The sequence below is a fragment of the Aplysia californica genome, unplaced genomic scaffold, assembly GCF_000002075.1.
Source record: "Aplysia californica isolate F4 #8 unplaced genomic scaffold, AplCal3.0 scaffold00796, whole genome shotgun sequence".
NCBI classification, from domain to species: domain Eukaryota; kingdom Metazoa; phylum Mollusca; class Gastropoda; order Aplysiida; family Aplysiidae; genus Aplysia; species Aplysia californica.
This window is the reverse complement of record NW_004798066.1, coordinates 166,821-194,506: the sequence shown is the minus strand read 5'-3', so window position 1 is coordinate 194,506 and position 27,686 is coordinate 166,821. Positions and strand designations below refer to the sequence as shown.

The following is a 27,686-nucleotide window of genomic DNA, read 5'->3' as shown; positions in this document are numbered from 1 at the left end:
CTGGACCGGAAAAGGGAGATGTACAAGTGGAGAAAGTGTTTTGAGTCCCCGCCCCACTCCGGATACGATAGAATTTTCAAAGCGTTTAGCGCTTTCTGGCACCTCACACGAAGGTCTTTGATGTGTGGTATGAATGTGAGTTTTTTGTCGAATATAACGCTGAGGTCATGGACTGGAATCCTTTCCCCGTATAGTGTCAAATCCGGCAGCAGTACACGTCTGCTTTATCGGCAGAAGTATAGATCTACTGCAACCGTCTTTGACGGGGAAAACTTGAAACCTTTATTGTTTGCCCACTTTTCGAGTTAGGGCAGCTGCTTCCAATACTTCCATAGATCTTTGATGAGGATTTTTCGAACGGCAGCATATCAAAAGTCGTCAACGTATAACGAGCTGTTTATGCTGTTTTGGGTTTTTTTTACGATGAAATTTATTTTGATTTCAAATAGGAGAGGAGAAAGGATGCTCCCCTGGGGGACTGAGCTTGTCATGAACATGTGACCATGTGGGATTGCCAGGGACATGCAGTCTTCATTTGGGTCAGGTGTGGGGCAGAGTCAAACATACCAGATGTTTCTGTTTGGCACGACTGAATAGCACGTTATGCCCATGTCTTGTATGTAAAAATTAGTGGGGCAAACATGGGGTACATGTGGGCTGCGTCTGGGTTAAGCATGGGCTGGACATGGGCATACACATATGGGCAAAAACCGAGCGGCGCAGGGTACGAATACCAGATGGTGCCCATAGGCAAGCCCATATTAGACCAATGTGATGCCTATCTCTTTTTGTTTTGTTTTAGTAAGGTTCTACGGCGCTCGCAACTGCATAAGGTCATATGAGCGCCAAGGGTTGGATGTCAAAAGATAAGTCCAAACGGGGAATCAGGCTTACTCTGCTCACCTCTCTAGCCTCAACAGCACAAAGTCCGCTTCGACTATCAAGGCACCCCGGAAATAACAGTTCACAAGAGAGTGGCAAACATGATACAAAAGAAGTAGAGGAAAAACCACATCTTTAGACAGGCTGGGAGCAGAAATGTGAAAATGGCATCTGGGCCATTTTTTGATCATTTCCAATTGTCAGATGTCTCTGAAAAAAAAAAATGATACTGGCATACACCAGCGGCTCTAACTGAAGAAGTTTGGTTTGTGTAGCAAATTTGGTTTATAATGTGAGCTGTCTCTGACTGAAAATTGTGTTTTTCATATTCAGTGATGTAGGCCTACACAAAAAGTATAAAATTTTAAACATTTATACTTTCTGGCAGGTGTGCAGTGTACAACATAGAGATGTGACTGGTGTACTGCAACTGACATCACAAGGGGTGAATGGTAGGCCTATTCCTGAGTGGCCATACATTTTCATGGAGTATGCTCCCTCTAATGGGGTGTTGTATCCCTCTTGGCCTTGACCTGAGGTGACCCTGACAGGCTCGGTCGGAAGCCTGCCTCCTGAATGATTTATAAACTGTGTTGATAGGGGTGGTGTAATAACACATTAGCTTTTTTTTTAAAAACAAAAATAAAACAAACACACTACCGGTACTGGCTGGCATGCTGTACATTTACGATGTTAGGATGATACAACCTGATTGTAGTGCAAAGACAAAGAGAGAAGTGGACCAACTTTTGTCAATCAATTGCCATTATATTAACAAAATTTTATGTACAAAAGAACACTGACATCACCAGGTGTTATTTTCAAATATGACCCAAACAGTATAATAGGTTTTGCAAAGTTCCATTAAAAACACGCCAGTAAATATCATTGCCTTGAGGGACATATGCAAGGACTGTAAGGGTAGAGATAACTTTCTGATGAAAAGCATACAAAGATCTGCACTCAGTGCCAGTAGGATTGTAAGCAAAGTCCCACTGTATCGTACATTTAAAATACTTGCACATAAAATAAATCAGAATCCACAACATGACATACATACTGCTGCTATGAACTCTCATCTATAGCAAAGCTCTCCATTTATACCAAAACAAAATAGATGATATAATAAAATCTAAGTTTAAACATTTCTTTACGCAACATACCAAACTGGTAAAGCATGCACACTATCTCCTGTCATCGCCAGCGATGAGCATTGTCTAAATGGACACAACTAAATCACAGTGCAGAAATCAACATCTCATGAATAGAATAAGACACAGTGCATCAAACCAACCCTCATCAAACACAGGCCTACTCAGGGGTAAGTGAGAACCACAGCATCTAGCTTTCATTGACTGACTAACGATCATATTCATCGAGGGATTACAATGAATCACATTTCCATTATAATATATCAAACGGGAAAGAATACAAAGCAGCTATGAACCTTGGAAATTTGAGCACTGCTCAAAGGAAAACTCTGAACTTTTCTTAATTAAGTTAATAACAAAAACTGTGAACACTCATTCATAGAAAAAGAAAAGAACAGGAAAGAAAAGAAAGTATAGATTTGTAGTTCACACCACACATCTGTCTTCAAGTTTCGCTTGTCTAAGGGTGGCTTCAGTTTATCTTATTGTCTCTGGTGTAAAAAGTTTTATGCTCCCATGACGCGATTGAAATCCTTGAGGTGGCGTCGGTGGCCTAGTGGTTTGGCTACCGGACTCGTAATCGTGAGGTTGCCGGTTCAGGGGGCCCGACGTTGCGACCTTGGGAAAAACACTTTACACGAATTTTCCTCACTTCACCCAGGTGGGAATAGGTACCCGGCCACAGACAGCAAAAGAACTTGTCAATAAGTTAGTGTTTTAGCCCCTTTAAATGGTTGCTTGCACTGTATGCTTCTCAGGGAGATGAGGTTGTTTCAGAATGCCCTCAGGTCTGCTGGGGTAATAGTATAGATTGTGAAGTGCATAGAGTTTGCTGTTGAGCTGGGATTTGCGCTCTACAAATGCTATTATTATTTATTATTAAGAACCATCTATTTATATGTTTAGAACCACCCTAACATATCAGTAAGTGTAAGGTCCTCCTCATGGGGGAAATGCGACTTGGTCAGACCATTAAAAAAAAATACACAACAGACAACGAGGTAAACTTATCTTGCTGAGCAGAGTATAGGCTAAACTGTATAGTAAAGTGAAGCATAAAACTGACAGACGTAAAACAGTGTTTCCTTTGAAAAAAACAAACAACCCTAGCAAAACTTTCATTACTACACTAAAAAAGAATCTAAAGGGTCAACTTTCAGGTTCAGTGTTAGAGTAACAGAGACAAGGCATTGAAAGCAAGACAGGACAAGTACAAAACTTCCACGCTAAACTTCTTCTATAGACAGTTTTACAGGGAAAACAAAAATTAAAAGCATCATTACAATGAACATTATTTGGCTACAAAGCAGTTCTATCTCACATCAACTTTAGATTCGATGTAGGCACCCGTTGATCACTCTTAGTCTTAGAAAATGTAATTCTATCCTTTGCATTTTTATTAAACGTTAAGTAAAGGATGGACCCTAAGACAGCTGAACATGACAAAGATCACCGACTAGTTCATTCCATCAGTCGAAACCTTAAACCTTTTGTATTAAGAAGTGAAGGGTGAATCACAAACATTCTCAGCAGCATTACATTTTATCACCCATAAAATTTGATATTAATGCTGACAATAGCAACAGAAAGACGAGTAAAAGAAACGGCATACATCGCCGCTGTCACAAGCAATACAATTTTTAGTCAAATTTTAAGAATTTATGATTCTTACACCCTCCCAAAGCTCCATCAAAGATGCACCTTTCAACAGCACCAAAATTCAGTTTAATGATACGGTCAAAGTCAAGGCGTACAATTTTCTTGTTCTTCATGCATGGTTCCAGATAGGGACAACACAACAAAAAGTAGTTTTTCATCTCTGGTGTAAAAAGTACCCAAACGGACTTAAGTGGATTGCTTGCAACACCAATGATACGCTGTTTCGTTTCCATCCTGACCCAAGGCCCTCTTTTCTTAATATTAACTCCCCTGGTCAGAAAATTCATTAAAATTTGGCTGAGCTTGATAGTTTTCTCATGAAAAACTCTAAATAGTAAAGTGCAATGCTTTTTTAATCAAAAGAGAAACACTTAAAGTATTGCAAGACTAGAGTGTGCAGTTCTTTCAAATTGTAACAACACCTTCCTTCTCATTCAGCTCAATGTAACCTCACAACTTTTGCCATTTTGAGGAAATCACTTTTTTCCCCTTCTGCACAGTAGTCTCCGCCAAAACGCGTGTGTTTATACGGAGCGTGTGTTTACATGAACCTGTGCAAAGGGAGGAAGGAAAGCAATCATCTCATTTCCTTGATATTTTAGAGACCTGCTTCTGAGAGGTGGGGGTGGGGGGTGTCTTACTTTCAAGATCGCTGATAATGTGACGAAACATGATGGTTTTTAAATACTATCCGTATGCCCTGGGGTCATTTTGTACCGCCGGGGTTGTACTCTTCACGTTTTAGAATACTTCTAGTACGAAGATCTCTTTGAAACTTTCAGCATTTCTCAAAAAATCATTTTGACAGACTGCAAAGTGTACGGAGCGGAATAACGAGTAAATGATTAAGTTAAGACAAATTGATACAAACTGCTGTGCAAAGTATGGGTGACAATGATTCAACCGATTTGAGGATAAGTTGTGCTACGAATTTTTGACAGCACTATAGTGTTCTACAGCATTCACGTGTTTTGCGCATCACAGGCCTAACTAAATACTACAGTCACCAAAAAACACCACTGAGGAACCTTCTCTCAAGGAGGCATTTTGAGTGACCAATCAAAAGACATTTCAGTCACTCGCCCAGTCCTAGACCTATGTGCCCACTGTCCACGTTAGATGTGAAAACACTCTCAATCACTCTCTTTGCTCTGCATGAGGGACAGTCTCACCAAATATACGGTTGTCTAGGCTTGTCTTATGCAAGCGGTGTAGATTGTAGCAAAAATTTCCCTGTGTCAAGTTTTACCTGTTGACGCGTTTCACAGATCAAAGTGTGCGTTTAGAGGAAGTGACCGTGCGTTTGTACATTTAAATTACATACAGTGCAGCCTCTCTGTAACAACATCGTCCGGACCAGAAAAAAATGTCTTTAAAAAGAGTTATCGTTAAAGAGAGGCAACCTAAAATATTACTAATGGTAAAAGGAACAAATCGGGACCTGGGCACAAAGTCGCTATGCAAAGGATGTCGTTATATTGAAGGTCGTCACAGACAGGCTACACTGTAAAGTAAAAAAAAAAAAAAGTCATATCATGAACGCGCGCGTTTGAACGGAGCGTGCCTTTGTACGGTGTGCGCTTAGGCGGAGACTACTTCGTTGAATAAATCTGTGCTCATCTGACACACCTTAATGAAGCTATATAAAAGTGTTCATTATGATTCAAACTGTACAGTGGCTTGCCAGCAAGTTTCTTCATCATTCTCTGCTTTATTTCTCAGAGCCAAGTCTGGGAGACTGGCCAACACCGCACTTCTCCTAGCTTCCAATCATTCATGAATTCCTTGTCACACAAAAACAAAAAGATGTGTAGCATTTCTCTGCTTCTTTTTCTACTGTGAGTATTTTCTAAATGCCTTCAGTTCTATTCCCAAGGTTACAACTACTACAAAACTGCCTTGACTTTCTTTTATTGTTCCGACAACTAATTTGTCTCTGGTACATTGTATTATCTTACGACAAAGCATAAATAACTGAAAAACAATGGAAGCAGCTACCTATTCCAGACATTTCATTCAAAAGGAAGATAGTAGAAATTGAGGTTAAACTTTACAAAAAACAAAAAAACAACAACCAATGAACGCCAGTAATTCACTAAAGACACTTCAGTTACTCCTCAACTACCAACCTGACACACACAGTGTGATAGAGTACTTCCAAAGACTCAAAGAAATATATGAGAGAACAGAATGTAAAAATGGACACATAACACTCACACTTTCTGATCTCTGTTTACAGTTACGAGACCCCACCTGAGAACAATATGAAAGCCAGAAGACCGACAGATTTCTCTCTCTCTCTCACACATCTGTGTGTGTATGTGTGCGTGTGAGTGTGAGTGAGAGAGACAGAGAGAGACAGAGAGAGAGAGACAGACAGACAGAGAGAGAGAGAGAGAGAGAGAGAGAGAGAGAGAGAGATTTTTTATTTTTTTAATTTTCTTTACTCTCAAAGTGTCCATTGAGCATTGTAATTGTAAGCAAAGTCTAGATCTCTTAACTCCCATGAAATGTGAATGTTGTAGTAAAATGTATGCTTTCCAAAGATAGGTTTTAGATAGCTTTTAAAGAAATAAACAAAGTTCACATTACAGCAGCGAGTATGTTTTAGCCGAGAGTGCTGAACTGAGGTTTCACTGTATTACTCTTTGTTTTGCAGTGTGCCGTATACTCTTCCGCCTTGAAGAGAGACGAAGCGATAACGGACATTGTCATCATGGTGTAATGCCACACACGTCCGCTACTGGTGCTCCCCTCACCAGTACATCGAGGTAAGGTACTAGTACTATGAAGGCCTATTGTAATCGCTCAACACGATTGTATTGATGTTAAGCATCACTTGTGTCACAACTGCTTTGTAACATCCGACAATGCGAAAAAAAAGTTTTTAAAAATTTACTTTGAAAAAAAAAATCAATTTAGCCGTAGCATACTTGCAGCCAGGGGTAAAAATAGGCACTTCAACTCAATCTTCATGGTGCTAGAACTCAACTGTTTGGACTTTGACAAATGTAAAGAAGAAGAGATGCTGGGACCCGAGAACATTAAAAAAACTTTACCAAAGATCAACTCAAGCAACCACAAGTGGAGTTGACTATAATTATAATACCATTGTCTCATAATATCAAATAAAAAAAGGCAGAGTTTATCCAACAGGACTCTTTCAGATTGTAACTATCATTATGATAGAAAAAAAATCCCCCCCACCCTTCAGAGCCAAATTTTAAATCCTGAGCTATATTCTGTGAGCACAATCTATTGTCTCGTTGTGCTCGATAAAAGAGAATGTCAAATTCCATTGCATCCCCCCTCCCATTCATCTGTATCCCGAGAAAAACAAAAATACAGTCGGGTACGGATAATAAGTTGAGGCTTGACAAATGTTTTCAACACATTCATAATTCTGGTTAATCCACAAAACAAAACATTAAAGAGCTACCATTCAGGGAATGGCAACTTGTATGAGATTTCTTTGATCAAGAGACTTTCAAACTTTGAAAAAACTGTACCAAAAAGACCCTCACCTCTTAGTTTAGTTTTAGTAGAGGTTTTACGGTGCTCGCAACTGCATAATAAAACTTCTTGAAAGTCATATAGTCACCTGCCCCATTTTTCTCCCATTGCTATTTTAACTTTCACTAAAACAAGAAATTTGTTTATAAGATCAAACATACAACTATGACTCATTGTCATAAATTCTGTTGTCTTTTTTTAAACTTTCTCATTTTGAACAAAACAACAGAGCACACTATAAAAGTTGGTAAATAGATAGGCCTAACACATTGATAACATTTCAGCCTATCAGCTTAAAAGCAGACTTTAAAAGATTTTAGCTTACATCAGGTACATTTATCTTAAAAGGAGTTTGTAAAAACAATATGTGAGGCATCGGGGTGAAATCAGGCGCTCGTCAAAATACTGAAATTAAGGAAACGGGCATTTTTTTGACCGATGGGCAATTGTTTTCAAATTTTCAAAACACATTTCCATGTCGATTTTCCTGAAAAACGGTGATCAAAGGGGAAAAAAATTTTAATTTGCAGTTTCCTAATACAGTAGTCTCTGCCTAAGATCCCACCGCTTACAATCGCTTAAGATCCCGCAGTTTAAAAAAAACAGAATTTGTACTAAACAAAAGTCGCCCCTAAGATCCCTTTCTGATTCACTCTGACGGTCAACGTTTGGCTAAGATCACCCATTTCAGACCATAATTTACGGGGGAAAAAACACGGGTGGGCACAGCCGATCAACCAAGAGTGAAAAGTTTAGATCATTGAACTGCCCGTCGCATTAAAGATCACCTACTCTCGTGAATGTGATTACATAAAAGTTGTAAAGCTCGATGAAATGGTACAATTTTTGCCCCCAACGGGATTACACCAAGGTGTGAACTGGCAGACACGTTTGTTTACCCCAAACATCGCATTCGCAGCTGAGCTCGCCACTTAAACTTACACCACTCGCTGGGTGGGTAGGGCCTATTAATTCGCTCCAGGCGGGATCACATCGAACTGTGAACTCTACCCTGACCATTGCAGTAGTAAATTGCCCCTATTCCCGAATTTGCTAGACAAGACTATTCAGAATGAAGCCATTAGACTTGATTTCTTGTGACCAGAAATGTGTGGCTACATGCAAAACACTTAGGAGGCCTGATGTCGACAGGAATGGAGCCTCCTGCAGTTCCTCATTTGACACAACATCAAGACTTTCACAAAAGTATTATACATCACACATGGCAAAAACCAACTGAAAGCGCCATGGTACTTTGAACAGGCAATGAGGTAATCGAAACACTAATCAATTGTCATATATGTATCTGAAAGAAAAAAAAACCCTACCCTCCTCCTAACTCAAAGTAATTGTCTCCCACAAAGAGTGAGAACCTGCTGCAGCAGGAAACCAAAATGCAGATTGCTGTTCTAGCTGTTCAATGTGGATTAAGTACCTTGTGTCAGCTGTGAAGCTACCAAAAAGAATGGGGGAAACAGGGAATATAACTTACTCAACTGCATTGTGTTTGTAAACAGTCCCAGCAGTTCTTCAGCTGTTTCAGCTTCACCTGGTTACCGCAGCCCTACCCATCCAGAAGGAGAGAACTACTAACAACAAGTCAGTGAAAGGCCAAATAAAGGACTCGCATGGGCAAGATGCAGAATGATTACAGCCCATTGTCCCCAATTTTATGCCACAAGACCCAGCCCTTCTTCTGGTCACTGCAGCCGGCAAAACTTTGACACAGTGCTAGAGACGGTATCGGGTCAGGAAGAAGCCGCAGCAGGAGGAGAAGCAGCAATCCCTCAGTTGTCTTGCTGCTGCCACACTTCAGGAGCTGCTACTGTCGCTGTCATTATCCACGTCATCATAACACTGTAAGGGTAACAAATGAATGCAGTTTGAACGAAGCACCACTATCAACTTAAAGAAAAGAATACGCACACAACTGACAACAAATACATGCCAACCAATATGTCATCGTTCTGCTTCTATGAAACTTAAACCTGGCTTCAGGTGCAACAATAAGGCTCTTCACCATTGCATGCGAAAGGCACAAGTTCAATTCCCATGAGGAGAAGTGTATTTTGTAAAGTATCTCCATCTCCTACGTGATCCAATTAGGGTGACTATGGTGGTTTTTGCATGCAAAAGACATTAATTTGATTCCAGTGTGATGAGTATTTTACTGAGTAGCCTACAATATTTAACTGTGGTAACAGTATTTAAGTGCTAAATGTTTGATTAGAGTTGGTTTGGATATAAAAACATTTGCAGTATATATCTAATGGAAATCATATGGTACTGGGTGGGATTTACACCCCTGTAAATATGTTGTTTTTTTTGTTGTTTTAGTAAGAGTTTTACAGCGCTCGCAATTGCATAAGGTCATAAGAGTGCGCGAAAAAAAGTTGGTTCTATCCGCAACAGTTCACGGCACAGCCCGATTTTGGCAAACACCTCTACTAAAATATTAAACTGCAAAAAATTTGAGGTAAATACATTCTTGATTTTCAAAAAAATTTTAAATAGCATGTAATTTTTTTTAACGGTTTTCACAACTTTCCGTAAAGGTCAATAGCCTTTATAAAATCAAGGATTTCGTTAGGACCACTGACGGAAAACAGAGATCTTGCAATTTTTTGCACGCAAAACATTTCCTTCGGGTCTCTCCAAAGTCTCGACATTCTGTTAAAATGTGTAATGGTAAAATCAGGTTCGCATCCGACACAGAACAGCTTCTCATCTCCCTAAAAAAGGTATATATGTGTCAGGGTCGTGTGTCTGATGCGTAATCGGGTAAAAATGACTTGGTCTCTTTTTGAGAGACACTGGAGAGACCCGATGGACCCTATCATATGCACCTTTTTCTACTAATCAGATGGCGTCAATCTCATAGAAATGGGTAAGGGAAAAAAACCCCAACAATTGCATCACAAAAAGGTTATACAGTGGCGTCCAAAAAAACTTGAAAATGTAATCACTCAATCATCATGTTAACTCACTTGCGACTGGGCCCTTTCACCAGTCACAAGCGTTGAAGACTGACGTTTTTGGGGGTATTTCAATAAATCACCACAACTCTCAGAATTACCCTATTGTAATTATTTTTTGACACAGTAAAGTAACATTCAAGCTTAATCTAATACAAAAAACTAAAGTTGTCTAAGTCTAATACTTTAATTTGTATGATTTTTTAAAAATTGGCATGAATCTGATTTTCCGAAAAATTTCCAGAGACGTGACAAGTAGAATGAAATTCACTGCAACAACAAAAATAAAAGTTCAAAGTGTTCTGGTTTGATTTGTATACATGTGCGAGTGTTTGGTGAAAATATAAAAGCTGGTCTGTGCATTGATTCAGACCCATACACTGAATTACATGAGACAGATGTACGGCACGACGTTGTGATTTCGTTGCGCGAAAAACAACACCGGTACAAGTGCTAGATCTAGCCCTAGAATTACGACTCGGGCCGTGTTCGGGTCCATATCCAGGATCCTAACTATTAGACACATCATATTCTGAGACACTAGAACTAGTAAAACGTACAGAAGTATAGAAAACGGCGAAATTATGTGATTCTTGTTCATGCGACTTCTTCGACCGTTACTATGACGCGACTGTCGGATTACTATCAGCTGTACAGAAAAAAAACAAAGCGCGAGTTCCGGTCTGTTCAACCCCAGTTGGGGTCACTGTCCTTCACCTTCAATAACTTAAAAACTACCGGCCCCAGAGATACGAAACAAAGTCTAAGTAGCTCAGGCTTGGCCAAACAAGGGTACGAGGCGGGTCTCGCGATCCATGCGTGATTTATTGAGCGGAAAAAAAATTCCAAAGTTGGTCACCCAGGGCTTGTGAGACCCGTCGCGAGCATCGCGGCAGGGGTCACGCAACTGTTGTGTGAGCCGTCTGAAGTGAGTTAAAGCCTTGTACTACCCACTCATGCAGCATACAAATTTAGAGCTGAATAAATTCTACATTATCTGACACATTAATATTTCATCTATGTTAAGAGACGCCCGAGATATGGTCACTCAAAACTGACCTTAAAAAATCAGGCTTCACAAAATTGTCAGAAATCAAAGAATCTTAGCTGTTTTTAGTTTTAGTAAGAGTTTTTTAGTCAGAGTTTTACAGCACTCGCAACTGCATAAGGTCACATGAGCGCGCAAAATCTCTTCAAATATTCGATCTAGGCCAACATCAATAAAGCTTTAACTCGATTATATTCCCGAAACAGGAAAATAGGCGAATAATAACTGAGGGGGTGGGAACTACCGAAAAAGCACCAGTTTTTATACACGGCCACATCTGAGTAAACTACGCTCGAAATTTCCACAACCTCTTCTCATTTTTCTCCTCATCCTCGTTAGGACTATCACATGATCCCTTTATTTTCACTTCCAAGTACAAAATTTAGACTTAGATCTAACTCCGAACGGCAGAAAGACGCCTTGTTGTCGGCTCGGCTGGGGGGCCTAGTCACGTGTTTTCATTCAAGACAATCCAAAATGGCAATATTCATGTTACACGTTCACAGTGACATTTTCAAACCTGGCGTGCGGTCAATTTTGTTCGCTGCCTGGATTTTTTTCTGACGCAGTCGGGACATCGGGACAACGCATGTCATACCGGGACATTCACTGAGAAAATGGGACGGTAGGAGCTATGTCACGGGATGCTCACAACGTATTGGAGAGATTACAGCATACTCTTCCTAAACATAAGCCTAACAACAAACCTTAACAAACATGTGGTCCAACAGCTGGGCAGCCGTTAAGCGACCAGCAGGGTCATGCACCAGGCAGCAGGACAGGAAATTCTTGCCTTCCCGGCTGAGGCACTCTGGGATGGGCGGGCTGTGGCCGGTGCCCACCTTGAACATCACCTGCAGGTTATGCTCCAGCTCATGCCATGGCCGCTGTGGAACCATGATGGAGACAGAGAGGAATTAGCAACGCAAGAGAAGTGCGACAGACAGAATCATTTTATGGCCTCTTTGACACAATTTAGATAATAAAATGCACACTAAAAACTGTCCAAGATGGCCACTCATTGTTGAGGAGAAAAGTTGTTGTCCTGGACATCATTATATTTTAAATCTCTGGCTGCAGGGATACTGTATCCCTCTCAACCCAAGTTTCCCCACACAGGTCCATTACCTTTCCTGTGGCCATCTCTATAACAACACAACCAAGAGACCAGATGTCAGCTGCCCGGCCATAGCCCTCTGGTACACTCTGTGTGATCACTTCAGGGGCCATGTACGCTGAAAGTAAAAAAAAAAGGAATTTCTATGGATAAGGATATTCTGTTGCACGAGGGTATTGCCTCTTGAGAAATAAAACAAATCATGTTTTCTATATTTCAGTTCAACCCCTTCCAAATCAAATATATACATTTCATCTATCAAATCATGTTCACAGATCTTGAACATATTATATCTAGGCCTTAGCATTTTCCATCCACACAGTTCATATAGTCAAAAAAAACCCCCCAACTTACACCCCCCCCCCCCCCCCCCCCAAAGGTAAAACAGGTAGTCACAAAAATCTCAACATAACTTGGAAAGAACAAAAGTGCAATCAAATTTTCAGATAATGTTCAGAAGTGTACAGACAATACTTTTACGTAATATTAGTGTCAATGTAGTCACAGGACTTGGGCAGCCATCACACTAGAAAGGACTTGAAATTTCACTTTTGAAAGAGAAGTTAGCCTTTGGCAAGAAAGACCCCTCCCCCCCCATTGTCAGAGTAGTCATATATAATGATATTCCAAACATAGAATGAATATTTTATAGGTACAGAAACAAGACATGAGATAACCAGAAGGACTGAGGGAGGGAGAAAGCGAGATGTTGTGATGCTGAAACTCTAGCAGTCTTGAAAATACACTCTGGCACACATAATGTGAAATTTCCTCTGATAAATCCCCTAGCAACCCTTCCAGGCATAGTGAGAGAATAAATATTGATAATCTGCATGTCAAAACTGTTACATCTATCAGGCTGTCATCAGAGATTTCTGGGTGGTAAAGAAAGCAAAAGTAGAAGCTGATTTCCCTGACCAAGCCTGCCCAGATTCTCGTTATAGCCCCTTGCTTTCCTGAAACTCACTCTTTTTGTTTTATTAAGAGTTTTACGGCGCTCGCAACTGCATAAGGTCATATGAGTGCGTGAAAAGCAAGTTGGTTCTATTCGCAACAGTCCACTGCACAGCCTGATTCTGGTCAACACCTCTACTAAAATGCTAAAAATTTGGTGTCAATAAATTCTTAATTTGAATAACTTTTTAAATAATATTTAAAAATCTAAACCATGCAATTTACAATTTTCCATAAAAGCCGATGCCCTTGATAAAATCAAAGATTCTGTTGGGATTAACGACGGAAAACATCTTGCAATTTTTTGCATCTAAAATCTACCTCTTTTCTCCCATGTGAGTGCAGTCATGAAGTGAAAGAAGTGGACATGTTCAAAATACTTGATACAGGTTCATAGCTTTAACAATCCTTTACAGTTACATATTGTACTTAAACAGTAATGCCTGAATGCTTTCCACAGCTCTAGAAATTTAAGTTTAATACCTTACTACAAACTATGACTTCAAAGAGGAGCCACTAGGGCTAGAGGATACATTCTTGGAAGCATGACTCAGACCATTTTCCAAACTCTCAACCTCGAACTTCCTCATGGGAGATCAAGTTCTTTACCTACAGTAAGCCAAGGCAGCTGACCCTTGCAGCTTCAGTGGGTGGAAAATTTCATTGTGCAGCTCTCTGTCACAGTTAACACATTACACCCTAACTCGCCCGGGAATTCCCTTACGCGCTCCACCCTGACTCGCCCGGAACCGCCCGCGCCGACCCAGCGTCTTTAGAAACGAAAGTCTCGCCTTGACGAGACTCTGGGGCCGGGATTTTGATTTGCATAGTATAGCAAAAAGTTTCTTCTTTCGTTTGATACCGAAACGAAATTTTTCGGGCCAGTAATTTTAGTATTAGAGCTGATCGAAGTGTGATCGCGTTACCGACACTTCGAAAGTGTCTCGACTTGTTGAAAAGCGACACGATTGAGTTCGAAAACGGAAATAACGATGGATTTGAGCAAAAACGAGCATGTGACAAATCAGATGACTCAGATTTGGATGAAAACGTTGTAGGAAGAGTTTGGGGCGATTCCGATTGATCAGACGGAGAAAATCTAGAATTTAGATCTAGAATCTAGGGCCCGACCGCGAGGCTGAGAGTGAGAGTGACTGGTCGGACACCCCGATTGAAATAAAGTTAGAACATTTCCAACAGTTTGCGCATACATAAAGTTATATTTTTCTGAAACTACATTCAGTTTTCTTTTTAACTTTTATTTTTTCAGGATTTTTGGAATTTGTTTAGTATTTTTAAAATGTGTTTTTTAAAGGCTTGTATTCAAGGGAGGTGGGTTCCTTCCCCTTGCTTAGGATCTATCAATGGACTTCCCGTCCAGACCCCCAGGGTGTAATGTGTTAAGGTAATAGTAAGAAAATGCGCAAAAACAGTGATATAAAAAAGTTGGACAAGATACCTGTTGTTCCAACTAAATTCACGTTCTCTCCAGGCATTGTTTGCTGGTTCTTCAATTTAACAGAGCAGCCAAAGTCGCCTAATTTGACATGACCCTGAGATGTCAGAAAGATGTTGGCACCTGGAAAAGAAAAAATATTATCATGATTAACAACATGTTGTTTGGGGAAAGACACTGCACAACTTTTCCTCACTTCACTGGTGTCAATATAATTAATTGCAACTTAAAGCAAACTTGTGTGGTAACCTTATTTTAGTATTAACAGAGCAAAATACTAACAACTCTGAGAAGTAGTAGCTTCAAACCACATCAAAGCAACCAAAAACACTCTAATGCACATTGTTAGCACGCCGCACTATCAGCAGAATTTTCGTTGCAGAGAGGGGTTCCCCACTCAGCGCCTTATGTCGGGATCACTGGGGAAGGATCACAGTCGCTGCTCTGTCTGGGCTGAATCAATTTTTGGTGTTTTTCAGCTTAAAGCTTTTGGTGTATTTATGAATTAATGGTAATTATCATGTAATGCACTCAAAGCACGCATTTCTGCTCTTGAGACTCATTTAAGAATGGACAATGTAACGCTGTGTGTGTTTTGTCGAAATATGCAGATGTGCATCTTTCTTCTCTTATAACTTGACTATTACTACCAGCGAAGATTAAAAATTTCTCATGGGAAAAGACATGATATTTGTAATCAGTTTAACAGTGATTTTGGAGAGATCTATCGAGCTGTTTTTAAATAAACAATCATTTATTCATAAGTATGTCACTAAAAATAGGACAAATTGGGTATTCTACAAACACTTGTCTAGAGCAATATATAAGGCACAGAAATTAACCATTTTAACGCAGAAAAAATCTCAAGACATCGAGCTTTTAGTTCATCAGTGTATGGGTTTACTGTGTCGGATGGGGAAGAAGTTAGATCGTTTCAAACGTTCACAAAAATGTGAGCTTCCCAAGCAACAATGGGAAAATCGTAAGGGCCTAAAAGTCACAGAATCGGGTGAAAAGAGAAACCGTGGTAGGCATTTCAGAGTTAAATGCAGAAGATGTGAGTTCAATTCTCGAGTGAAAAAATATCCAGCACTCAATAACACGCATTAACAAACTACACACGGATTTCTAACACACAGCAGTACCTTTTATGTCCCTGTGGACTATATTATTCTCATGGAGGTGAGCCACAGCCAGTACTATCTCCTTAGTGTAGCGACGGATCATGTACTCAGGCAGACCGATGCGTGCCACCTCCTCGATAGAGCCAGAGTCGCAGTACTCCATAAACATCAGCATCTCATCCTGGGGGGTGTATGTGTGAGTTTGTGAGTGAGAAAGGCAATGATGATGAAAAACGGACAGAAATAGAAATGCGTTCATACCAACAAAGCACACAATGTAACAAATGAAGCAGTGAGAGAGACAAAGACAAATTTCACCCCGAGATTTGAATAAAGATTATAACATTGTCATTTTCATACCATATAACAAAGTAGGCCTATATGTTGTAGTAAATACAAAATGAATACCTTTTTTTTCCCAAGACGTGTTCGTACAACATAGCCTAATTTAGGAATGCGATTATGTTTTTAAAGTGGACTTCGTCAGAACAGACTAATATACCATTGAGCTTAGACATAGGCTCCCTCGGGTGTTTGAAGTCTAACGCTCTCTGGTAAGAGTTGTTCTCGCATGTCATTGTATTGTGAGCATCTGAACAAAACATGGAATTCATTCTCAAAGTACTTTGCATTACACTGGTGGTAACAAATGTCGACAGTACCTAACCGATTATTATTTTTTTTCCCAAAGACGTGTTCGTACAACATAGCCTAATTTAGGAATGCGATTATGTTTTTAAAGTGGACTTCGTCAGAACAGACTAATATACCATTGAGCTTAGACATAGGCTCCCTCAGGTGTTTGAAGTCTAACGCTCTCTGGTAAGAGTTGTTCTCGCATGTCATTGTATTGTGAGCATCTGAACAAAACATGGAATTCATTCTCAAAGTAGCCTACTTTGCATTACACTAGTGGTAAGAAATGTTGTCGACAGTACCTAACCGATTATTTTTTTGCGACAAACTGACGGTTCAGAGTAATGCCAGGACCCTTCTACCTCTTGCAGAGATGGTGAGAGACTAATATTTAACAGTCTTTCCTTGACTTGGGATAGGAAAATATTCTATCACCAATATTTTGAAACAACCATGCAGATCCAATATCTATTGTACATATAAAAGTTTCCTCATGTCAGTGGCCCAGCTGTACCGCTTATTTCATACACACACACACACACAGATATATGGGGGAGAGGGGGGGGAGCAACTTACCTTGTGCACCTCCACACCATAGTACTTGACCAAGTTCTTGTGGTTGATGCCCTCAAAGTTTTTGATCTCATCACAGGTTTCCTTGAGCCACTGCTGGTCATTGGGCTGGAACTTCATCTGCACAAACACACGCAAACAAAAGCAAGGCTTTCAGAGAGAGAAGGCAAATATAGTTATTTAACCACAACGAGTAATGGCAATAATAACAGTATTTCAGTAAGTGATGTTGATGAAGCATCATGTCCAGCTAGAGACGATGTAGGTCATTTCAACGATCGAGTTCCAGGTCACTCATTCACTCATCATCATCACTGCTGACTAATTAACTGACTAACCCAAGCCTTGATATCAATGGCTTCTATCTAATGAAATAAAAACCCAAGCAACTTTCCCCACCGTCCTCCCCCCAACCTTCTTAGGGACCGTTCAAATATAATCTTACGCCTGGGGGGGAGGGTCTTGAACTAATGTAATATTACACTTCGGTGAGGTGAAAAAATATTTTTGATATACATGTAATGATGAACACTGCCTTTATTGATGATAACTAATTTCACTTTTTTCCCCAGCATAAATGATCAGTAATAACAGAGATACAGTGGAATCCTGATAAAGTCAACTTGCTTTTAAAGTCAACTCTTGCTTACAGTCAACACCTCACTGTAGTCCCGTTTCTTACCTTCTTTGTTTAAGTAATTGTGTTTCTGATACAGTCAACCGTTTGAGTGTTTACCTTGTGTAAAGTCAACAATTTGGGGCTAAATCCAAGATGAATTCATTCAAGAAGAGATATTTCGCCTGAGCAAGTGGTGTACACACCTCCAATTACATATGTAGGCTACTTTGTTCTTTCATTATCTCTTGTTTTGGTGACAACTTCAGAATTAAACTCCCTGAAATTAAGATTACATCTTGTTTATTACCAGGTACTTTGTAATTTTGTAGCTGTCGTCTTCAATTTTCAATGGCCAGTACATGTAGATCTAGTACAAAGGATAAAGTCAACCTTGCTCAAAGTCAACACTTTTTTTCTGTCCGGGGTGTTGACTTTATCAGAATTCCACTGTAACTTGTTTTTGTTTTTTTAATTAAAGCGCTTTTGTCATAGACATGAGTCTCAATTTTTTTCTTTTCATTAGTAAGAAAGAGTGTGTATATTTTCCTTGAATGATTTACTCTTAATTGTGAGGCAGCGTGGTGAAATCAGGCGCTCGTCAAAATAAAGAAGGTGAAAAAACTGTCATTTTCCCGCAGTTTTGGGAACTTATATTGAATTTTTTTTTCCGCGCTAAACACCTTTTACGTCCATACAGAAAAACGCTCATTACATGCACAAAATTTTTTGATTTTTCAGTTTTAACAAAATTTGCGATTTTTCAGTTTTAAAGGCTCTCAAGCTATAGAAGTGATCAAACTTTGGCGGCCGTTTTCTCACTAAATTTAGCTCTGAAATCAGGTGACCCCACCTCCTTCAATTTTCAATCACAAATATTTTGACTTCTACTTCTATTCAGCATAGATGAATATTGTTTCCATCAAAAGGAAGGCAAATGGACAGGCTTTCAGATGATATCAATAAACTGTACGCCTCAAAATCAAAACTGACGAGTGCTTGATCCCACCACGTCCTGACACCTATTATTTTTTAGTGCACTATATTATTATTATGTGCATGTATTGTGTATGCATGTTTTTCATGAATATTATGCAATGCGCATAGAGAAATTCATGTTTTACGGATTTGCGCGATACAAATGTCATATCATTTTTATCATTATAAGCGAACAGTGTAATATTACGGAGGGGGAGGAGGGGTGTTTAGGGCAAATGTAAGAAATGTGTAAGAATGGAATTTAAGCGGGGGGGGGGGGGGGGGGGGTTTTTAAGGGCAAATGTAAGAAAAGTGTAAGAAAGGGGGGGGGGGGGGGGCAAAAAGTCCCCAAAAAGGTGTAAGATTATATTTGAACAGCCCCTTACTGTGCTGCAGCAAACACACGGCACGCTGATGCAACATCAAAGTGACAAGAGAGGATGAGAGGTACGGAGGGAGGGGGAATTTTCTTTTAAAACAGCAATACCGCCCTGAAAGTGTTTCTTTCATCGGAAGGAGACAGAGACGTCATTGGAAAACCACCCTCGCTCTAGCACCAACGGCACGGTACTACTCGAGGGGCAGTGTACCCAGCTTTTTCCGACATTGCGTACTCTCTTCCAACCAAAATCCAACTTTTCCGACCAATCCCCACAAATCCGACTTTTTTCCCCACACTCTGATTTGGCTGAACACCATGCATTGGGGCCTGAAGCTGAAATGCTTGTTTTTAGTTCTACGAGGGAAAATCTGCAATTATAGGCCTCTTCATTTGAAGAAGAAAAATCAACTGTTGTCTTTTTAGACACTTGTAAGGAAAGAATACATTTAAAGAAACTGGCATTTTCCTGCTGCTTTGGCACTTTTTTAAATTGAATTTTTGTTTTTTGGCTCAACACCTTTCATGTCCATTAAAAGAAAAAAAAAATAAATTTCTGTGTGTATTTTACTGAAAAACGTAAAGGCACAAAAATCGTAAATTTTCAGTTTCCAAGGAAAAGTCATCAAACTTAGGCAGACATTTTCTCGCTAATTTTACCTCTGAAACTAGGCAACCCCTACCTCCCCCAATCGCAAACATCTTAACTTCTATTCAAGATAGATCGGTATTTTTAAAATTGAAAGCAAGACAAATGAAGAATTGTTAATGTGATGCCAAGAACTCCACATGCCCAAAAAATTACGAGCACCTGGTTCCATCACTTTGAGACATTTAAATTTTTATTTTGTAGAATTCTGGTTGGTAATTTTAAGTGGACGATTCCCCAGAATAAGTTGATGCTACTATTTCCTCTGTCTCTACAAATAAGTTATTTGATTTTAACCCTTTGAGCCATGACCTCCTGAGGCTACTGTGACCCCCTGCCTGAGCTCCTCAGCGATATATTACTAATATCCATAAGATCATCAAAATGAAATATATCCATCTCAAGGAAGGTCTCGTCATTACCAGCATCTAATTCAGAACGACCTTAAAAATAATTCATAACATCCTGCGCGGTAAACACAGTTTTCGGTGTGCGTTTTGTCCCCGGCTGGCCGGGTTGGGGATAGGGTGTACCGGTGGCTAGGCATACAGGCAGTCTCACGTGCCACCAGTCTACCAGCGGCAAGGGCTCAAAGGGTTAAAATGTATCTGGGTGTGTCTCTGCTCTGAGTACCTTTTATATTCTTTAAAACGATCTTCCAGACTTTGTGCATTAGTGTTTTGTCATATTTTCAGAGATGGAACTTTTTAAAGAAGTGTGTTTGGCTGTTCCGATCATCCTGCATGCTTAGGCTTGTGCAATTAAAAGATTAATAAGGTCTTCATTTGTTCTAGAGTCAACAAACTTACTGAAGTTGCTTTTTTGGCTGCAACAGCTTTTTGGCAGTCTTCAATGAACCAACATTTATAATTTATTGTACCCAGGTCGGGTGGTTGGTTTTTGTGGGGGTTTTTTGGTAAAATTTCAAAAATGATTTCAAGATACTGATTTATATTATGTGTTTGAGATATCTTGAGCCTCTAAAGACATTTTATGTGGAAATGATCATAGTCTGCTTTATTGAGATTGAAGAGTCTAGGATAGAAACTCAGTACGGAATGTTTGGACCAATATAGGGAGTGATCCAATCCATGGGGGTGATCTAAGACCAGATCTGAAGGGGCTAAAATCAATCAACTATTCAAGTCATTTGAATTTTGAAACGTTGGAGACTTGTCATATAAAATACTACTGTTTGTTTTGATCTTCAATGATTCTGTCTTTAAGACCAGTAGCTTCATTTCCCAAAAGAGGGGTATACGCATAAAGATCTCCCAGCATGATAAAGGCTGGTGGGAGCAGATTTCTGTGATTTCAGGGGGTGAAAAAAAAAAAAAGGCAATCTCCACTTACCTCCTTCATGGCCATTAATTCTCCAGTGATCATGTTGACTGCAGTGTACACTTTTCCAAACTGGCCTTCACCTGGGACACACAAGGAGATAGGTACAAAAGACATCAGAAACTTTGGTGAAATATACAGCCTGCTCATTCCACACTAGTACAGCTACAATTTTAAGTGCAGAGAAAAATTAGTCTCATTCTAGTATTGTCTTGAAACTCGCAACTTTTTTTTCTTTTGTTTTTGTGATCTCTGTCTCAATGGAGCCGTGTGTCATTACCTATCCTATCACAGGTTATAAGATGTACCACAAATAGTAAGTGCTCATTTTTACGTTCAAATTACTGAAGAAAAAACCCCCTGTGTTATTGAAAAATATAATTACTGGAAAACCATTTGTGCAATGGAAGAATAAACACAACATGAGTACATTTTAACATCAAGTAAACCTGCGATGGGAGTAAACTTGTAACCAGAACAAATGATAGATCTTTTTCAAAGAAGCTGTGCATGCTGTGCGTATGTGTGTGAGAGCGCGTGCATATGTGTGTATGGGGGTGGGGGTGGGGGGGGGGGTCCCATAAGGGAAGGTGAACGCAGGGCTGCCTACCCACTAGCATATGTTTTAGTAATCAACGAATAAAGAATTAGTACTCTGGCTTTAAAATTCATAATATGGCAATGGATAATTCTTTTCCCAGGTATGTCAAGGATAGGAGTTGAAGTCAAAAAAGTATAAATGTAACATAAACAAAGGCGTGACAAAGGGGTTGGGGAAGGACCGTTCGCCTTTATTTTCATTCTCTTTACTTGTCCCTTTGGTTTCAAGAAATAAATCTGTTTGTTAGCTTTTTGTTCATCCTGCATTGGAACTGAACTCTCAAATAATAACTTTCACCACTCCACTACAAAACCATTCAAAGGTCATAGGACGGTGACTTAAGTATGTCATGTTCACATCCCTTACGTTTACGGTCACAGAGTCACTTAAAATAGTGGCATGACAATGAACCAATCACAATTCACTTGAGCACTCTGCTCACATAATTTCGGCATAGAATAGTCTACAGTTTATCATGTTTATTTTTATACTGCCTACTACGAGCTATGTTTCGTGGGTGCCGTCTTATTAATATTAATGTACCGCCAAACTCGCTACGAGTGTCGTCATCGCTTTGGTTGGCTCAGGTTATCACTGTTGAATATCCCATTTTGTTTAGTTAAAGCATGTTTTACGGTGCTATAGACACAGAAATGACAGTTACGACGCCAGTGAGGACCTTGTTTTGATATATCTGGCCAGTGTTTGTTCCTGGCTTTTTTTATTTTATGTTTGTGGCTACTTAACATATCAGAACATTAAAAAATTTGGAGCCAAAAAAAATTGGGCGGCACTGCACGACCGTGCTCTATTATCATCTATGGATGAACCGCGCCTGCTACAAATGTAATGAAATAGCTCAAACTGCCAGCTCACCTGATTTTCAAATTATACAATGGTGTCTTGTCTCTATGAGTTGTTTCAAAACAAAAATACAGATTGTATGCTGCTAATTGTTGGGATTTTTTTATTTACTGTGTGCTACTTCTCAGCTTATGATTAATTGGAACTTATTTACAGCAATATGGAAAAGGGTTAGATACGGTCGCAATCCTTACAGAATTTGTAAAATTCTGCGCAGAATTTTGAAAATTTCAATGCGGAAAATTACAATGACATTTAAAAAAACGGAAGATTAGAAGCACTGCAGAAAGGGCCCTTTAAAAATTTCTTTTTATTCTCTGCACCTACTACAAATTCAAAATTTTGACACCAGTGTTTCTATGGCAGTAGAATTGGTCAAAAATCAGTAATTACCGTAAAAGTTGGTAGCTTTTAGACAGCTCTACTGCTGAACCAACCATAAGAGGACCACAATCTTTTTATGAATTTTGAAAAAGAGGAGAATAATATTAGAACACTGCCGACTGAGACCTTAAATTAAATGCCACAACATTAAAAAACAAGACAAAAGGCAATTTTTAAAATCACGAAGAAGAAAAATTAAGCAAACAAAAAATCTTGAAAAAAAAAAAGAAAAAAAAAGCAATATTAGACAAGTAACGTATCAACTAACTGAACATGTGGAAAGTCTACTTACCTATTTTGAAGCCTCGTTGCCATCTAAAATTGACACGTCTTACATTCATACGAATGTCCGGCTCATGGACACGACCAGACACATTGCCAATGATGCGCTTTGTCCTCAACTTCTGCTCACGGTCCGCCTCCAACTTCTCAATACTGATGCGAAGGCGTTCCGTGCGAGGCTTTGACCTGTACACATCTCCACTTAGGGCTGGAACAAATGAATGTAGAAAAGACTGTGTGTAAGACAAAGAAGCATACAAAAGAACTGAGTCAACAAGTTAAAGGCTGTGGTCCATCATTTTTTTTTTTTTCAAATAAAGATGTACCACTTCAATTGTGACTATCATATCATTAACTCATCTTTCTCGTCACTGAAATCTTTTTGTTGCACTATTCAAAGTAAACCCTCCTTTTAAGGACAAACATAAAAAATTAAATAGCAACTTCCATTTTTCTAAGGAGATCTTTGAAGCGTTAACTTTATCATCATTTCCAGTATCCACTACATCATGGTTAACCCTATCTGTACATCCTGTTTCACTATTGTATCCATACGACGTGGGGAACTCTGTGCCACTACTTTCCAAAGAGGAAATTTACTTGTTAATCCGATCCGTACGCTTTGCATAGCAGTCTGTCAAAATGATTTTTTGAGAAATACTGAAAGTTTCAAAGAGATCTTTGTACTAAAAGTATTCTAAAATGTGAAGAATACAACCCCGGGGGTACAAAACGACCCCAGGGCGTACGGATAGGGTTAAATAAGTCATGGAAAATTGCTACAAAAAAAATTTAACTAGTGCTGGAATACAAGGGGCTGCCGAGGGTCCCATCTAATCTAAAAGCAGATGTCACACAATTTAGGTAAATCATAATAAGACAATTCTAAATAAGAAAGAAACATGTGTATGTCGTTTATTCAAAGTTTGGGAAACATCTTCATCACACTAATTCATCTTGACTCTTCTACATCTTCCAGAAAATAATTTTGTACAGTATCAGTATGTTTCCTGGATAGCCGACAATGTTTCTGAGTGTTCTAGGGTCTGCTGTAAAGCATAGCGAATACTGAAGAGCAAGAATCATTATTTCATTATCTGCTGGCTGGACTCAAAGGCACGCAGGTAACTTCATAATTTAGTAGACTTCTGCCCTCTATGAAGTCACAGGCAATTGACTGGACTGAGATCGTTCTTGGCGAAGTACAAATTTAAGCAACCTAATTTTAGAAATAACTCAAACACAATTCACCATGAGGTGGAGTGATTTACAAGATCAAAATTACAACAAAGCACCAACCCCTAAGTTGTCTTCACCATGATTGTGACTGGTCCTTTCAAACAATAAACAGTAAGTGCTTCAATAACATGACTTACACCATCATACGAACAATAACAACAAAAATTGAAACATCCAATATTTCTGGGACTCCAGAAACATCTAGAAATGTGGCCCCTCTGTTGTGTAAGGACCAACAAACAGTACATCCAGTCATGGTAAACAACTACGAAGCATGCACTACTCATGGGGTGTGGCTACAACATTACAAAGGACCAAAATAAAACAGTCCATCTTCTTGGACTTCCCATTATGTCCGGGTAGGAAGCCAGGTAGAGTCAATTAGGAGCAAAACCCAAAAATATTAGATGTGAGAGCTATTAAAACAACACTTGGTTTCACATGAAGAGTATAAAAAGAGGTGTGGATAAAAAGAGATGTTTCTGAGGGTGAATCTATTTTTTGTGAGTCACAACTTTCATGGTTGAATGACCAACTATTTTAATATACTACTGAATTTAGGAACATTCTGATTTGGTTAAGAACGAAAGAAAAATGCTTTATCTTTGTTCATTTGAGTAAAATAAGCACTTGACATAATTAAGGCCATTTTGTGCAAGGAAAAAGGAAGACAGACAGACAGAAACAACAGAAGGAAAGAACACAAGTAGGACCTGCCAGTGGCCCCTCTGACGACTTACAAGAAATTTTCAGGTCCACACATTTTTGACAAAAACAATGAGTACTTTGCCAGTGCAAAGGACTCTGAATTCTGTATGGCATATACCATGAACAAAAAATGCCACATCACTAGTCAGTATAATGAGCAGAAGGCACACTCTCAGTGTTCAACACCAAAATCACTAATAAGCTTTTCAATTGCAAATATGAGGCAGAAAATCTATCCTATTGAGAGCAAGGTTGTTTTACATCTGATAATAATCTCATCACTGCCCACTGTATCAAGAAAGTCTAGTCTGCTGGACAAAATACAATGGACAAAATACAATCTAAAAAAAAACCCAGCAAAAATTGACACCATACTCATAAAACCTGAACTTATTTGAAAAACACAAGACCACCTCATACTTTTGGGTCTTAATCGTGCTTCAACATGTAGTGCTTTATACTCAGCAGATATACATGCATCACAGAAGAAAGAGAAGGAATAACTGCCTTGAAATTGACACAAGAAAAACAAATACAGTACCGGTATAACCTGGATAGGTCAAACACAGATTACTCGAAATCATGCATCCGTCGAACTGTGCCTCTGCGGTCCCGTTTTTCCCCTCTTTATCTTTGTAGGAAAATTATGCGAAGCTTGAACACAAACACGGAATAGTCAAACTAATTACACCGTCGTAGAGGTCTGAAGTCAATGTCCATTGAGGTGCACAAAATAATGATAATGATATGGAAAAAGGCAAGGTTAGTAAAATAACCCCCCCCCCCATCCCCCCCTAACAGAAGCAGCAAGCTGTGCTATTTTTAGCACACTGCTCGACATGCGAGCCCTCTGCGCATGCCTAGGTCCCAGACCTAGCTAGGCTTGTGTGGAGCGGGCCAGAGGAAGGGTTGTGCATCACATGATCGGCCGCCCCAGACCTCTTCCCAAAGGACTGTGCGCTTGGTAGGAGAGGCGGGGTAGGACTGCAATTGTTTCGTCATTGCATTGTTGACTTCTGTTGCGATGCTTATCTTGTCAAATTGTTTATGTCTTGAAAATTTAGAAAAAGGCACCGTTCAATTGGTGCAGACCAAACACTGCTCACACTGACCCGTGCAATTAAAGTGTCTTGGTACCGGTAGGCTCATTACCGGTCGAACTCGAAATGGTTGATCAACGTGTTTCTCAATCTCAATCTGTCAATTTCAAATTCTCTCAAATTTCAAATTCAAGTCAACAGGCATAGAACCTATCTGATCCAAGGACAATGGCCTCCCCCCCCCAAAAAAAAGAAAAGAAAAAACAGAAAAATCTGTTCCAACCCAATCTTTTTTGCTTCCCTTGATTCTCTGACACAGCCGATGCCATTACACTGTTCACGTATCCCTCAAACTATGGATCCCTCGAACTACTGGGGCCGGTCCGGACGAATTCGAGCAATTCATGTTATACTGTTAAGCCTTATTTGCTGCAGCAAATCATTTAAGTCCTTCTTCGAGCCACACCGTAAACATGCATGCCCTGATCATGGTTTGTCACTCATGTCTCTGCTTGGACACATTTAAAAAGTCATACTGTTGTGCAGTTGCTCGAGTAGGAACGTTCTCGGTTATGTTTAGAAACGTTTTTTTCTCTTCTTTTTTTAAGATAAAATGTATTAGACCGAGGAGGCCAATCTGTTTTACTTTTAAAAATCCTTCAAGAAAAAGTACTCAATAGCACAGCTTTCACATCGCACTGGTAGTATCAACCAAAACTTTCTTAGCTCACTCATGTCACATGAGAAATGGTTGAGACCAAAAGTTTGGTGTGCTATCAGTTTTAAGCTTCTAAACAATGAATCTCTCAAATTACAGTCTTATAATACATTATTATTGCACTGAAAGGACCAAGCTTCAAAACAAATAAATCATTTGTCTTGCAGAGCAAAAGGTCGTGTGCTAACGGTCCACAAACACAAAATACTAAAGTGTCCGACTGTTTTCAGTTTTGTCAACACCAGCAGACGAATTTTGTAATATATATATATACGAGTATTCAGATGTGACAAGTCCATTTTGCAGGTTCACTAAATCTGTGAGTTTTCACCATCATCACACAACAATCAGTAAAGCTCTTTACACCAGCCAAACCAAACACTAACCCTTGATTTAGGAAATCATGAATGCTTGCGACATTAATAAAATAATCTTTTAATCCTGATAATGTTGAGAAACTCACAGAGACACTTAAGGCAAGGCTACAGAATAAAACAAGCCCTACCAGTGGCCACAAAAGAGAACGAGAATAATAAGAAGATCAGCAAGGCAAAATGGCAACTAAAAAAACTAATACAAATAATAAGCTTTTTTCTGGTCTCTTTGCATCCACACTAAAAGCTAAGGCATCATGCAGGAATATCAAAGAAGGCAAAAGTAGGAAGGTAAAAAATGCGGCTGGTAGCCTCTAGTCTTCTTTCCGTGTTCTTGTTTAGAGCCCAGTTCTCGCATCCATACAAATCAAAAGGATTGACTATAGATATGTTCTCAGGGTCATATTTTTGTGTTCACTGTTGTT

At 39.4% G+C, this 27,686-nt stretch overlaps 1 protein-coding gene across 2 annotated transcripts in view; it reads right to left on the bottom strand.

Annotated features, from left to right (window-relative positions):
* Nucleotides 1-6,113: 6,113 nt before the first annotated feature.
* The window catches only part of LOC101852883 (mitogen-activated protein kinase kinase kinase 4), a 74,016-nt gene continuing 52,443 nt past the window's right edge, over nucleotides 6,114-27,686 (bottom strand). For both annotated transcript variants that reach the window (XM_035972686.1, XM_005109611.3), the window contains 8 exons: nucleotides 23,193-23,390; nucleotides 21,064-21,134; nucleotides 17,092-17,208; nucleotides 15,901-16,060; nucleotides 14,759-14,878; nucleotides 12,357-12,463; nucleotides 11,936-12,115; nucleotides 6,114-9,062 (listed from right to left, as the gene is read on the bottom strand). In XM_035972686.1, coding sequence (XP_035828579.1) covers nucleotides 9,018-9,062; nucleotides 11,936-12,115; nucleotides 12,357-12,463; nucleotides 14,759-14,878; nucleotides 15,901-16,060; nucleotides 17,092-17,208; nucleotides 21,064-21,134; nucleotides 23,193-23,390 — 998 coding nt within the window. In that variant the 3' untranslated portion in view covers nucleotides 6,114-9,017. The remainder of the gene's footprint in view (nucleotides 9,063-11,935; nucleotides 12,116-12,356; nucleotides 12,464-14,758; nucleotides 14,879-15,900; nucleotides 16,061-17,091; nucleotides 17,209-21,063; nucleotides 21,135-23,192; nucleotides 23,391-27,686) is intronic.